The 14,783-nt window shown below is 37.0% G+C and overlaps 1 protein-coding gene across 2 annotated transcripts; it reads left to right on the top strand.

The window, feature by feature from the left end:
* The first annotated feature begins 288 nt into the window (after nucleotides 1-288).
* On the top strand, nucleotides 289-8,082 carry LOC104608526 (protein NRT1/ PTR FAMILY 5.10-like). 2 transcript variants are annotated; one of them, XM_088888116.1, is made up of 6 exons: nucleotides 289-918; nucleotides 1,188-1,424; nucleotides 1,494-1,648; nucleotides 1,718-1,935; nucleotides 5,821-6,374; nucleotides 7,117-8,082. In XM_088888116.1, the coding sequence occupies exons 3-6, from the start codon at nucleotides 1,510-1,512 to the stop codon at nucleotides 7,943-7,945; spliced, it is 1,740 nt and encodes a 579-aa protein (XP_088744242.1). In that variant the 5' UTR covers nucleotides 289-918; nucleotides 1,188-1,424; nucleotides 1,494-1,509; the 3' UTR covers nucleotides 7,946-8,082. The 2 variants fall into 2 exon arrangements, with proteins under 2 accessions (XP_088744242.1, XP_088744243.1); XM_088888117.1 differs by lacking the exons at nucleotides 289-918; nucleotides 1,188-1,424 and having other exon boundaries at nucleotides 1,509-1,648; nucleotides 1,696-1,935.
* The last annotated feature ends 6,701 nt before the right edge of the window (nucleotides 8,083-14,783 follow it).

Genomic DNA, 14,783 nt, shown 5'->3' with positions numbered 1-14,783 from the left:
CCAGAATGCCCCACAGCACATCCCCACCATGTGTTGGGAACATCTCCCGATGATAATTCAAGAAAATGTCATCATTGGGAGATGTTCCGATACACGGAGGGGATGTGCTGTGAGACTTGTGGGGGGCTGATTTGATCTCGGTGTAGACTGTATTATATGGGATAGGTTTCTAGCAAATAAGGGCCCTTAATATCAATAAAAATAATATTTTTATATAATAACTAAAATAGGATATCCTTTTTGGAAAAATATCAAGAAAGGGCGTGGATCGCCTTCCTCCTTTACCTATGTATTCATGCGAATGGATCCACCTGAGCTATGATAATGTCTGAATGAGGTTCACGCAAAAAAGACAAATAATTTACAAATTGTGCCGGAAAACCACATTGCAGCTGCTGATGATTTTTTTTTTTTTCCGATTTGCAAGATACGACCAGGTACAGAAACTTGGTCCGGCAACATCTTGATCTTGAAACGGTGAAATCAAGGTTGGAAGAAGGATGATACTCTGGTTGCAGCTGAAAGTTCTTCCGTAATCTTCTTCTCCTCTTTAGCAATGCGATTGTATTCTTCCCCAAGAACTCGCCCGAGTCTTCTGCCGCAACTGCACTTCGAGACGTTGCCAGAAAGGAGATAGCGAATCCAGTACCATTCGAAATTGAACTACCGGATTCAATGCTTCTTAAACCAAAGCCTGCTGCTCCCATGATTGCCTGCTGTAAACGCAGTTCAATCTCTGCCAAAACTTCTACTACAACAAGTGTAGATAGGAAAGGGGAGCAATGACCAGGTTCTCCGACAAGGTTTCGTCGGGAAACAAACTGCATAGCAGAGCAGTCCAGCGAAAAGGAGTGTCGGACACCTACGCCGTCAAAGCGGGTGAGGGAATCTGCGGAAACGAAAGCTGTGAGCGAGGAGGTGATGGCAATTTTTGGCGATCTAAGTTTTTATTTTGTAACAAATTTTATTTTTATTGTTTTTTCGCTTTTTGCCTACTTGTTCGGAAAAACACAGAGGCAAAGGAAAGGAGGAAGACGAGCAAGAGTGTCTATTGCCCTTTCTTGATATTTTTTCAAAAAAATTATCTCATTTTAATTATTATATAAAAATAATACTTTTTATTAATATTAAGAGCAAAAAGTTGTTCTTATCTATTATAAACCCTTTTTTATTTCTTCTTCGTATAGTGGGATCGGTTTGAGGCTGGCTGGTTCGGGTCAGTGCAGTAAGCTCTTCAGCGCCAAATTGCCGAATTCGCATGGGCGCCTTTTACAGAGCGTGTCCCACACGGGCCCATATCATCTCTGTAAGAATACGGGCGGTGTTATCAATGCATGATAAAATGTGCATGTGGGCCGCGATATATGAATATGAACCCCAGATCGCCAATCCATTACAGATATTTGTTCCAAGTGGTCCCCACAGTATGTTCTCATGTTTCACTAATTGCACATTCTTTTCGACGTTTTCGTTATTTTCGGAATTCATAGCAGAGAGAGGATAAGGAGAATGGCTGTTTGCTGCGCTCCTACGAATGAGACTCCACTGCTGGGAAGAGGAGATACCGTAGAAGGTATGGTGGATTATAAAGGTCGCAGGGTTATTAGATCCAAGAGCGGTGGTTGGAGATCTGCAATTTTCATTATAGGTGAGTTTTTTTTGTTGCCTTAATTAATTCGTCTTTAAGGGTATAAGATTCGAACTTGACGGACTGCAGGAGTGGAGATGGCAGAGAGGTGTTCTTACTACGGGATTAGCTCCAACTTGATCAGTTATCTGACGGGGCCACTCGGGCAGTCGACGGCGACGGCCGCTGCGAACAAGAACGCATGGTCGGGGGCGGTATCCATGCTTCCTCTGCTGGGAGGCTTTGTCGCTGATGCTTACCTCGGCCGCTTTCGGACCATTCTCGTTTCTTCTCTCCTCTACATTCTAGTTAGTCTTTTTCTCTCTCCTCGTTTAATTTCATTTACACAGTTGCCTTTGCAGCCAATAGTCATGAGTTACTACTGCCAACAAAACACATTCCAACCCTACCAAGTTGATTTGAGATGTACGGTATCGAATCATGTTGTTAGGTTGTTAGAATGTATTCTATAGGCATAGGCAGGTGACCCGGATTCGATACTAATACAATTGAATTCATAGTGGATATTTTCGCCCGGAAAACGTACTACGTCACCGCTTGGTCTCTTGGCCTATTGTGTGTTGGGATTTAATTTTGTTTGTTGGTACGGATTAGGACCCCAGAACCGATTATATTTGCACTATTGGAAAAGTAATTAATAATTGGGTTATTACTTATTTTTGAAACTCCTATCCACTTTTTTCCGTTTCCCTTGAACTTATCCAGATTTGCCATTTGAAGATTAATTGTTTTTGTCAACTTACTATATTACCCCTCATCTTGGAGATTTATAATAGTTCGTAGAAATGTTCTAAAACTGCAATAAAAAGTTCTTTTAGCCAAAAAAGAAAAAAAAATGTTTTAAAAACCGATCAGAATCCAACCGCTTTAACCACTGGTTTTCGGGGCAGCAGTTCGGTTGTCTGGTTCGAATATATGGCCTGTTGTAATTCAAAAATTAAAAAAATGTTGTCTAGATCGTTGTTTAAATGGTTTTTGGGTCAAATGGTCTAACTATCCAGCTCAATTATGGTTCACAGATTTTAAGTCTATTTGGTTTGCGGTCTGAATCATAACCGGAATGAGAATGAGATTCTCTAAGATATAATTGGATATTCTGCGCTACCAAATGGCTGACCATTCTCATTCTGATTTCAAACCCCTATTCCAATGAATCAAAGACCCTTAATTGAATGGCATGTTTTTTTCGATGGTTTTATTCATTTGGGCCTCGTTTGATTCGTAGAAATAGGGGTCTATAATTGGAATCAAAATGATCTATTCTTATTTCAACTGTTTGATTGGATGGAATCAGAATCTCATTCCCATTTTTACTGGAATGACATTCCTCCATTTGAGGGAATGATCATTCCCTACTCCTTTGAGAATAAAATCTCATTCTTGTTGATTTTCATTTTCATTCTCATTCATGTTTCAACCAAATAAAATATGGGAATAGACCATTCCGATTCTAATTTAAAAGGATTTCCGACTGCAAATCAAACGGACCCTTAATTGAGCCACTTTATCTCTCATCAAATGGACTCTATTTTAAATAGCAAGTGTCAGGACTGGACATTGGGTGAGTAGTCTTGGAAACTTGGGAGAGTCGTTGCGAGCTTTATTTCCTACAAGTGGCTTTCAGGTAAATCTTTTAGTACCGAGTGGCCACTGTCATAATTTAATCTTCTAGATTGAACTCTACTTGATCCTAATGCTTTATTTCCCCTTCACTTGTCCAAAGAAAAATAAAATAAAATTGCGTTATCTCCCCGACTCTCCGTGCTGGTAAGAGTGGAGAGTGAGCGGGGAGGGTTTTCTATTCTTCTTTTGTTTTTTTTTTAGAAAATTCTTGTACTTTGTATTTTAGGCCAAATGTCAATTTAGTACCCAAACTTTAAAATGCACCAATTTAATACCCAAACTTTCATTTTGCGATAATTTAGTACCCGACGTTAATTCACCATCAATTAGAAGAATCAAGTGATATTAAATATTTTCAAAATACCAAACCTAATCTTTACGAAAATATACAGACCATTTTACCCAGTGAAGCACACTCATTGTCTCACTATTCTATTGTATCAATGGCAGCGTCGACGACATTCCTCTCCTCTTCCTCTTCCTCGAACCCAACTTCTCGTTGTCTTCCTCTTCTTCACATCCAGCCCCTCCTACAAGTCACCGACCATGGCCAAGTAGTCTGTTCAACAGTTGTATTAATGGCGAGTCTTTAACCTGAGACTAAGACTGCGAGGATCCGCTCATCTACTCGTCTCTTTAATACAACTATTGTTGTATCACCGGCCATCGCCATTGATACAACTGTTGTTCAACTGAGCACGAGGAGGTTAAAGACTAAGACTGAACAGTTGTATCACCGGCCATCGCTCAGTCTCTTTCACTTGAGACTGAGACTACGAGTCTGTTCAACTGTTGTATCAATGGCGACCCGAGAGTTGTTCGACTGCGAGGGTCCTTCTGTTGCTGCTGATGATTTTCCGATTTCGCCACCACCAGCTCCACCTCGTAGACCACCACCACCACAACTTTAGGCAGTTCGAGCGTTGGTTCATTGTGATGGAAACAGAGGTACCTCCGCCGCCATTTGGAGGTCCACCTCCCAGCTCTCACCTAAGACGAAGGAGGAGGTTCGGATGCTTCTCAATTCTAAGCATCTATGGTTCTCCACAACCTTGCAAGTTGTACCTCTGTTATTAGAAAATCATCAGTAAAGCTTTGGTTCTCCCATCCGTCGGAGGTCCAAGAGCTAGTCCATTGTGTCCAGCAAGCTCTGGTTCTCCACAACCTTGCAAGCCCTACCTCTTCCTAGAATATCTGTAACTCTCCTAAATCCAGCTCCTCTACCCTCTATTCTCTAGCTTCTCTCTCTCTAGATTCATTGATGAAAGATGGTCTGGCGGTGCAGCTAAAGAACAAACACCCCCCAACAGTTGTTCTTTATGCACTTGAGCTAGTCGCCGACAACGACAATGGTGGGGAGCTCAATGCCTTCTTTCATAACATTGAGGTGGCGCAGCTGGTCTACGGTGTCGAGGAGGGATCGAATCCGGTTGTTGTAGGAGGAATAGTGAGGAACTGCATCTTCGGTAACCTCAGCGTCTTCTTCCTTGGCACCACCAAGGCCAACATTGGCCATTGTGTCTTCCATAGGAGAAGTTGCAGAAGCCATGAGAGATCAGAGAGAGAATGGCATTCCCCCATTCCTATTACTGCTGGAATGGCATTCCCCCATTTGAGGAAATGGCCATTCCCTGCCCCTCCCTTGAGAATGAAATCCTATTCTTGTTGATTCCAATTTCCATTCCTATTCCTGTCTGAACCAAATATACTATGGGAATGGATCATTCCAATTTCGATTCCAGAGAATTCTGATTTAGATTCCAATTCTGATCCAACTGTGAACCAAATGGACCAGAGAATTAGAGTTTGGAGTGCTCATTTGTATTATTTTCCATTTGTATAGGATTTTTATTTTACATGCATAGAAAACACTCTACAGCCCATGTAAGAAGCGATATGTTGAAGTTGAAGGGAATAGAAGCGAAAGGGGTAGAACAAAAAGGACATATCTAAATATAGTAAGAAATGATTCAAGCATTCATATTATTTAACAATGAAAATGACATTAAACCAAACAGGCTGGTGAAACAGAATGCATGTAACTGACCCCATGTCGTTGGGATAAGGTTTGATTAGAGGTGTTAAAATTCGGATACCAAACTGAATAAGCCAATTCAGTTCGGTCTGATTTGGAAATTTTAAAAATATTTATTTATTATCTTTTGTTCGATTTAAAAAAAAAATCAACTGAATATATATATATATATATAATATGTATTTTAATTATAAATGTTAACATATTTTAACAATAAATATTAATATAAATATAACATACGTTTATATTTTAATTAACCAAATTAACTGATTTAAAGCCAAACCGAGCCAATTTAAATTCGGCTTGTTTCATGAAAATGACCTATCCTAAATGTGGGTTAGGTTTTATTTCTGAACCAAAACCGACTGAAATGAACACCCCTAGCTAGGTTTTATACAAATAAAATTATGATGGATATGACACTAAACGGGGTTCATGTCTTTAATATTATTCTTAAAAATAAAATTTTGATTTTATTTGAATTTGAACACTATTACATTTGATGGAATCACAGGGACTAGGGTTGTTAACAGTATCAGCAATTCATCCTTCTCCCAGCTTGCCTTACTGCCAGAATACAAGGAACCACATCTCATTACCTCCTTCTCAATTCCAAGTCTTCTTCTTTTTTGCCTCTCTGTATCTTGTGGCCCTTGCCCAAGGAGGGCACAAACCATGTGTACAAGCTTTTGGTGCAGATCAGTTTGATGGATGGAACCCAAGAGAGTGCAGATCCAAAAGTTCATTCTTCAATTGGTGGTTTTTTGGGATATGCAGCAGTAGCTTTATATCAATTGTGATCTTAAGTTACATTCAAGACAATTTGAACTGGGTTCTTGGATTTGGAATTCCTTGCATTTCCATTGCAGCTGCGCTTGTTGTTTTCTTACTTGGAATGAAGACGTATCGATACAGTGCGGAAGAAGATAGAAGCAATCCATTTTCGAGAATATACCAAGCGTTGGTTGCTGCGGCAAGGAACTGGCACACCCCTCCTTCAACTGCGGCTGTTGCCAAAGATGAAGAAGCAAGAGAAGAACTCTCTCAGCATGGCACACACCAATTCAAGTAAGAAACAAATAATTTATCATTCTTAATTTTAAGACAAAGATCAAGTGACTCATCTGATCTCTTTGGTGCCATGAATGTGGACGAAGGTCACATATCTTATCCATGAAATGACCATGCATCCATAATGGACTTTTTTTATGTGAGAAGGTCCATATCTCATGATAGTAATATATAAGAACTTTTAACAAAAATAAGTGATAAAATGATAGAAAGTAGATTAAGATCATAACCTGTAAAAACAAGTGATAAGCCCCAAGTTAGAAGTGTCTAGAAGGGCCAGGGCAAGATCAAAAGGGACATGGGCTCAAGTAGTAAAAAATGATTTAAGGGCTCATAATTTAACAAGGGATATGATCATATGGCACTAAATCATGCAATGTTTTAAAAACCGACCTGGAATTAGAATCATTTTGGCCACTGGTTTTTGGGTTGACTGTTCAACTATCCAGTTCAAACAGACGGCCCATTCTGATGAAAATATTAGAAATTAAAATAAAATTAAAATAAAAAAATGGCTAAAATAGTTTGACCGTCTGAGTCAACTGGGTTCCAAAACAATGCAATAAGCAGATAGGAATAATGAAAGAGGATTCATGCAGCTGACCCCATATACTTGGGTATGGTATAAATGATGATGATGACATATATGTGAGAACTTCCTAATCACGAGTCAGAACTTGAAACAGTGTCCATCCAATCCTTCAGACTTCTTGCTTTTGATATCTTTCAAATGATGCAGGTTTCTTGACAAAGCATTGACTACGGTCTCAAATGATCAATTAGGTTCAGATGAAAACTGGAAAATCGGTAGCATCAGTAGGGTAGAAGAAGCAAAGGTAGTCTTAAACTTGGTTCCTACATGGGCAACATGTTTAATGTATGGAGTTGTATCCGTACAATCCTCTACTTTCTTCACCAAGCAAGGATACACCATGGACAGATCCATAACATCTGGTTTCGAAATACCGCCTGCTTCACTCCAATCCATTATCTTTCTTTCGATTGTTATCTTCATTCCGATCTACGATCGTGTCATCGTCCCAATTGCTAGAGCTTATACTAGGAAGCCTTCTGGAATAACAATACTTCAGAGAATTGGAACTGGGATGTTTCTATCAATTATCTCCATGGTTGTGGCAGCAGTAGTTGAGAAGGTAAGACTTAGAGTGGCCAGAGAATCTGGGCTGATAGATATGCCACAAGCAACTCTTCCAATGAAAGTGTGGTGGCTAATTCCTCAGTATTTCTTGTTCGGAGTAGCTGATGCCTTTGCAATGGTTGGTCTGCAAGAATTTTTCTATGATCAAGTACCAAAAGGGTTGAGAAGCATGGGCCTGTCCCTCTACCTAAGCATCTTTGGCATGGGAAACTTCTTAAGCAGCTTCCTCATCTTTGTCATTGAGAAGGCAACCAGTAGAGAAGGCCAAGAGAACTGGTTTGCAAACAACTTGAACCAGGCACATTTAGATTGGTATTATTGCCTTCTTACTGGACTTAGTGCAGTAGAGTTAGCTTTGTATTTGTATTTTGCCAAATCATACATCTATAACAGGGGAAGTTCCATCTGAAGTACCTAATTTCTATTACAGAATTCTTCCTCACAGTTGTATGTATATTAGAATAATCTCATGAAGTGACTATGTGTGGAAAAGCTGATCACTTTCCTGGTTTTCAAGACTATAAAGTAAGAATGTTGCTATTTCAACCTCAAGGTTCAAAATTTCATACAATATGCGGTAGTTCTCGGAAACCCCAAATAAGGGGTATTTCAGAATTTCGCCACTTTCAGGCAGTAGGCATGCCTAAAACCGATCCACTGAAACAATTTTGATAAAAAAAAAAAAAAACTGAAAAATAAAATTATGAAATATCGAAACACCCGATATGTCTGTTCATTTGTATTGGGCACCATTTTTGCTTTCAGGAAATCTGGCCTCACAAATTTAAACCATCTCTTTTTTTTCTTTGCTTCTTTCTTTTTTTCTGGAAAAAAAATTACAATTAAGTAGATAAATACACTACAAATGCATGGATCTGGGTTTTGTAGGTATATATGGATTCAGGTTTAAATTAAACATATAACTGTAATCCTGTTTAAAGTAGTACTTTTAAATATTAACAAATTGGTCTCCTAGTGTACATGTATCGTCTTAACTCTTAATTAAATGTATTTTGGTATCTCACACCTCACATAAACTTTTAAAACGTCTTTCTTATGTGTTTATAACTAATGCATGATCATATTTAATTTTATCAAATGCACTTTGGGATTCATATGAGTTTTCTTAATATATCCAAATATATCTGGTGGACCATATCCAATCCATTCCTCCTAAGACCCTAGATAGCTAGGACCAAGATATATTCAATCCACCCCTCCTAAGACCCTAGATAATTAGGACCAATATGACTTTTTTCATTCACACATATCGGGTTATATTTTACCGTGCCCATGCATATTTAAGGCTCTGTTTGGAAGGAGTACAAATATAAATATGTAGAGTGCAAAACTATGTAATTTGTATGTATTTATAATGTACATATTTGTGTTTGCATTACTTCCAAACTGAGCCTAAAGTGTATTGTGATACATATTCTAAAGTTGCCTTACAACTAGGAGTGCAAGTAAGGCAGGTTGGGCCTGGTTTAAGGTCAACCCAGGCCCAACCCTAAAACATTTAGGTCTAAGGCCTGAACCAAACTGGGCCCAAGGTCAGGTTGTATCTTTCGAATCCGGGCCCATCATAAAATGAAATTTGACATACTAAGATTGGGCCTAGGTCCAAGTTGGGCTCCATTTGCTCAATCAAACTCAATAGGGCTTGTTACGTCCACTATACTAAAAAGTTGTTTAAATCTGTTTAGCATCATTAGTTTTAAACCTTTGAATAGGAACTTTGTGTATTTTGCATACAAGCCGGCATAAGAGTAGACAATTGTTTTGTATTTTAACTTTTTAAATAATTAGTTATATTTTATATACTACTTTTAACAACTTTTTTTACAATACAAAGTGAGGTTGTTATGTTCACCATGCCTCTCCTTGCTCCAAACCCCACCTCCTAATTTACTGCTCTTTCTTGAATTTTTAATTTTTTTAATTCCACATAATTACCCATTAAACAAATAAAGAAATAGCATAGGCTTAACTATTTTCAAAAACAATAAAGAAAGAGGGATTTGCTTTTCTAATATTTAGCCAAGGGGCACAACTTTCTCATAAATTGTCTATTATACCTTATCTCCTAAATTATCTCTAACTCCTATTTATCTATTAAATTATCTTTAATTTAGTAGAGATATCCCCTCCTAAACTATCTCTAATTCCTATTTATCCTCTCCCTCACATTTTATCTACATCTATCTAAAGAAAGTTTCAATTAAAAATTTTCATTTAAATATTATAACAAAATTATATAGTAAGTTTAAAATATTTATTCAAAACACAAAAATACTTATAATATTCATATTATTAATAATTCTATAATTTTACAAAATTCATCATGAAATTATGTAGTAAAAATATGAATCATAATGTTATGAACTATTCAATTTAAATGTTACTCAAATAATACAAATTTAACATTAAAAAACAAAATACTATTTAAATATTTCAATAACTAAATATCATCAATAACAAAACATTAAAATGGATAAATAATTATATAACAAAATATTTAATACTACATAATAATATTAAATAAATAAAATTCATAGAATGGAAATTTTTGAATATTTTTCATATTATTTAAATATTTAAATAACAAAATATTTAACATGACTAAATTTTAAATAGTTAAAATAACAAAGTTATGTAATAAATTTAAAAAAAAAATTCTTAATAGTAGAATAATTATAATAGATTTCATAGTATTTGTATTAATAATAATTTAATATTTTACAAAATTAATGATGAATTATGTAATAATAGTACTAATTATAATTGTATGGATTATTAAATTCAATAAATAAATAATATTTGAAATTTTTCAATAATAATATTATTTAAATAACTAATTTCACTTGTATCAATTAATAATTATAGACAATAACTTTCAAAAAATTATATTTTTAGTAATAATTTTACAATAATAGTGTATATTAATTATATTAATATATATATATATATATGCTAAAATTAATATTTCTTTTATTTTCAGTAATTATTTATTATATTTTTTGATAAATATGTTTTCAATCATTATTGGAGATTAAACACAGTAATTATTTATTATATTTTTTGATAAATATGTTTTCAATCATTATTAGAGATTAAACAACTTTATTTAAATTTTGAAATTTAATTTATTGAATTTTTCTTATAACTTTATTTTTAGTAATTATGTATTTTTTATAATTTATTGGTTAATATTTATTAGAGTTTAAACTATTATTTGAGATTATAGTATTTATTGACTAATTTAATATATCTTCAGTATTTTTTGTAATTATTGTATTTTTATTAGATATCATTGTATTTTCATTATAAATTTATATTCAATAATTGTGTGTTTTTGCTATAAATTTGGAATAGTTATTGGAGATTAAACTATTGTTATTTATTAGAGATTATATTATTAATTTAGTTGAAATTAGGAGTGTTCAAGAATTGGTTTAGTTCGATTGTAGGTTGTTCCCCAACCAAATACACTTGGTTAAGTCAGGAGTTTATCACCTAAAACCATGGTTTTAAAATACAACTTGGAAACGAAACCGTTCTAGTCACATGTTTTCAAGTCAACGGTCTAACCGTCCGATTAAAATGGACAACCCATTTTGACAAAAAAATTAAAAAAAATAAATATAAAAATTACCAAAAACCATTGAACGGATTGATGGGTCGACGGTTTGGCAACCCAAGTCAACTAGTCATTGACTTTTCCAACGGTTTTGGCCAGGGATCGGGTTTGGGGTGAAATGGAACCGGTTGCTTGGACGGTTCCCGAGCCAAACGGTTCGACCTTCTAGGTCAACGACAGTTTGAAAACCATGTCTAAAACCGATTGACCATGAGTGAAAACCTGCCAACTCAGGTTGTATCAATTTGGGTCTATTTTTGGTTTGGTTTGTTCAAAATATTTAAACTTAAAAAATAAATTTAAATTTAATAAATTATAGTGGTATTATTAAAAAATAAATTAAAATTTTAAGTTTAAGATATAAAATATTTTAGACTAAGAAATATGGAAATTTTCCCACTTTCCCGTATTAAAAATTTATATTTAAAATATAAAATATTAATATATTTCTATGATCGGGTCAGTTTAGTTTTGGTCGGTTTACAAATGGTCAAATCGAAACTGACCTAACTTGGTCGAGTTGGAAAATTGCTAAACCAAAGTTGATCGAAAATACTAGAAAATCGACCAACTCATGTCAAGTTTGACTAGATTGGTTATTAAAAGCTTAAAATATAAAACAATTATATATTCCTATGTATTTCTATTATTTAACTTTCGCCTAACAAAACCCATACACCGCACGAGTCCCCGCTAGTAATAAAAAGAGAAAACATGAAGCAAAGAAAGACTATATGCTAGCCGAGCTCCAAGCACCATGGTTGCTTGATTCCCCATCTCTTGAAGGTCCTAGGGAAGTAGGATCCCCTTGCTCAGCTCAAGCACCACCCTAGGCTCCTTTGTCTTCTCGTTCACCTGCACCAACCACTAGGGATAAGTAATGGGAATAACTTGGAGACCACTTGTACCTCTCCCGTGCTTGCATTTTGGGTCCCCCCAAGGTACCACTTCTTTAGTACTGAAAGCTATTAGGACCTACTCAACAAGAGGGATAGTGGAGTTAGTTGACTCACGTCGGATGGGCAAGCCACCTACTCCTTCCCTGTTGCATCCACCTGCCTTGTTGCCTTAGTTTCTTCAACATCAATATGTATGACATCTAGAGTGGTGGCACTCGCATGGCTGACCCTGGCTCATCTTTAGCAGATCGAGATGCTTTAGCCTTCACTAGCTTTCTCTTCTTCCATGCGCCGATGAACACTCTGGTGATGTCTACATTTGACATTCCTACTACAAAAAGAAAAGCACATTAGACATCCATCCAAGGTATAACCATAGTATATGTTTGGCATCAATGCTGCAGATGCAACATTGTTTTCTCAGAAAACAGTGCTACTAATGTATGGGTTGGAAGCACCATTTTTTGAGAAAACGGTGTCTTTTTTTTTGTTTGGAACCATTGTTGCCAGGTAGAACATTTCCTGGAGCAATAACAACTTTTTCTGTTTGGTACCAATGCCCCGGGAAACATTTTCAGCACTGGTACCCATTATCTAGTGCCACATCACTACCCGGTTGGTAGCAACAAGCTACAACTCCAGGAAACGCCAAATTTGACTCGGAGCACCATTTTTTATTGAAAAATGATTCCGAACAAATGCTTGTTTCCTAGGGCACCATTTTTTTCGACATGGCGCTGATGTGGCACCATTTTCTGGAGCAATGGCAATGATGCTAAACAGACGCGTAATAAATCAAAATTATCCAAGTATAGAAGAGGACCTACCTATTGGAATTAAACTAGCATGGACCAAGTTCCTCGGCTAAGTAGTCCCCGACCTTGATTTTCTTGTCGACTAGGTCCTTAACCAATTCCTTCTTAGCCCTAGTGCAAGATTCTCCATCGAGATTGTCTATGGCTATGGCCCACTTAGAAGTTAAAGACCATCCTCCTTTAGTTTTCACATAAAAGAACTTGTCCTTCCAGGCTAGTACCTTAGAAGGAAGACCACCCAATAGCGTTGAGATTAGTATGAGAAATAGAAAAACCTTCTTCACCAATCAGGTGTTATCTGACAAAGGCCCCAATAGGTCTTTATGTTTAAGGGGAGGTTGAATTGATATCAGGCCAAGACTGTACCTAGCAAAACCCTGACAAAGATTGGATGAAGTTGGCCTAAGGTGATATTGTAGTGATTTAACACCTCGGCCACAAAGGGGTGAAGGGAAACCTAAGACTAACTAAAAAAAACTTCTCATATACGTAGACCTCTTTGTCTTGGTGATCCCAATGACATAATACCACTCCTTGATTTTCCGAAGGTCAGTGAATGTGAACCAAGTTGGATCGAAATGGGACTTCTTCCTCGAAGTCGAAGCCCTTCTATAGGAACTTTGACGTTGAAGGACTAGGGACCCCTCTTCCCTAGCCTAAGCTCCGACCTGCTCCTCCTCTTCCTCCTCTAGATACTTAGACAAACTAGATTGCTAAAAATGACAAATGAAACAAAGAGAGGGTACTAACTCAGGAGATCTAAAGGACTCAACTGACTTGCTCTACATGAACTCCTCAACCACCCACTGAGTTCCCTGACCTCACTATTGGGTAATTTTGCAATGGACAAGTGAAAAATGCCCCCTGACCCTACTATTTATAAAGATCACCAATGACTCGGATCCATTCAATCCAATGGCATAGATTGATAGTGGTTAGGCTTCCCGAGGTATGAATTCAGTTTAGTATGCTTTTTTGGTGTCTACATGGGTTAATTATTCGCGTGAAGTCCTTGCATACAACAACACGATTTGTCAAATGATTCTAAATCATTGTATCGAACTTGTGAGAATTAGAGACCTGTCAGTAACCCTCTACCGGAGCATCTAAAAAGAACCGTCCAATACCGAGCTAATTCCTTTGCCTAAGCTATTCACCTCGAGCTCAAATGTGGAGGGCAATTGATGGGGGTCGATCTACCCTCCAACTACATTTTGACACGTGGTGATATGAATGACACTTTATATCACTTTGTCACCACACTTGGCAAGACAATACTTAAATAGAAGTTTGGGCTACTTCATACCTGAGAGAGGCATTTTTTACCTCAATCCACCTCTAACCTGCAAGACGAGCTCGATCTTAACTTTAACATCAAAGGTGAGAAGCCAACCTCTACTTTACATAATCACAAATGGCCACCTGGTAGTGTCGTTACCACACCTGTCCACTTCGCATGGAAGTGAGTACAGGGTGCCCCCCAAGGATTGTGGACATGCCGCCCAAACATACACCAAGGATTGTAGACTTGATACCATCAACCACTTGGACATGCTTGCTAAGGCCTACCGCTTAGCTTGCCCTTTACACCATGTTTTGGCCGAGCCATGAGCCTTATATATAGGTTTGAGCATCAGGAAACGACTCACTTGGGGTTGGTTTGGAGTCGCCACCCATCAGTTGTGATATGGAGGTGATAGAACATCTGACATCTACATCGAAAATCATTTAGTTTAATAATGACTCCAAAACCCAGGCACTGACTACACTAGTCCGAGTAAGACTCAGATGGGAGAGGGAAAGGATTAGTCACATCAGTTGAGAAGGTAGGAACTCCCACCACCGCTCTGCCTCCCTAAAATGTCGTCGTTGAGAGGAAGTATGCAATGAAGA

Source organism: Nelumbo nucifera, chromosome 5 (genome assembly GCF_055504915.1).
Source record: "Nelumbo nucifera cultivar China Antique chromosome 5, China Antique-T2T, whole genome shotgun sequence".
Lineage (NCBI taxonomy): Eukaryota > Viridiplantae > Streptophyta > Magnoliopsida > Proteales > Nelumbonaceae > Nelumbo > Nelumbo nucifera.
The sequence above is the reverse complement of the archived record's forward strand: the minus strand, read 5'-3'. Positions and strand labels throughout refer to the sequence as shown.

What these genes read in the sequence shown, in the direction of transcription:
- LOC104608526 (XM_088888116.1), top strand. Translation starts at nt 1,510, where the DNA reads ATGGCTGTTTGCTGCGCTCCTACGAATGAGACTCCACTGCTGGGAAGA. An exon ending in ATCTGCAATTTTCATTATAG is followed by an intron (nt 1,649 to 1,717) that starts GTGAGTTTTTTT and finishes GACGGACTGCAG; the next exon opens with GAGTGGAGATGGCAGAGAGG. An exon ending in CATGGCACACACCAATTCAA is followed by an intron (nt 6,375 to 7,116) that starts GTAAGAAACAAA and finishes CAAATGATGCAG; the next exon opens with GTTTCTTGACAAAGCATTGA.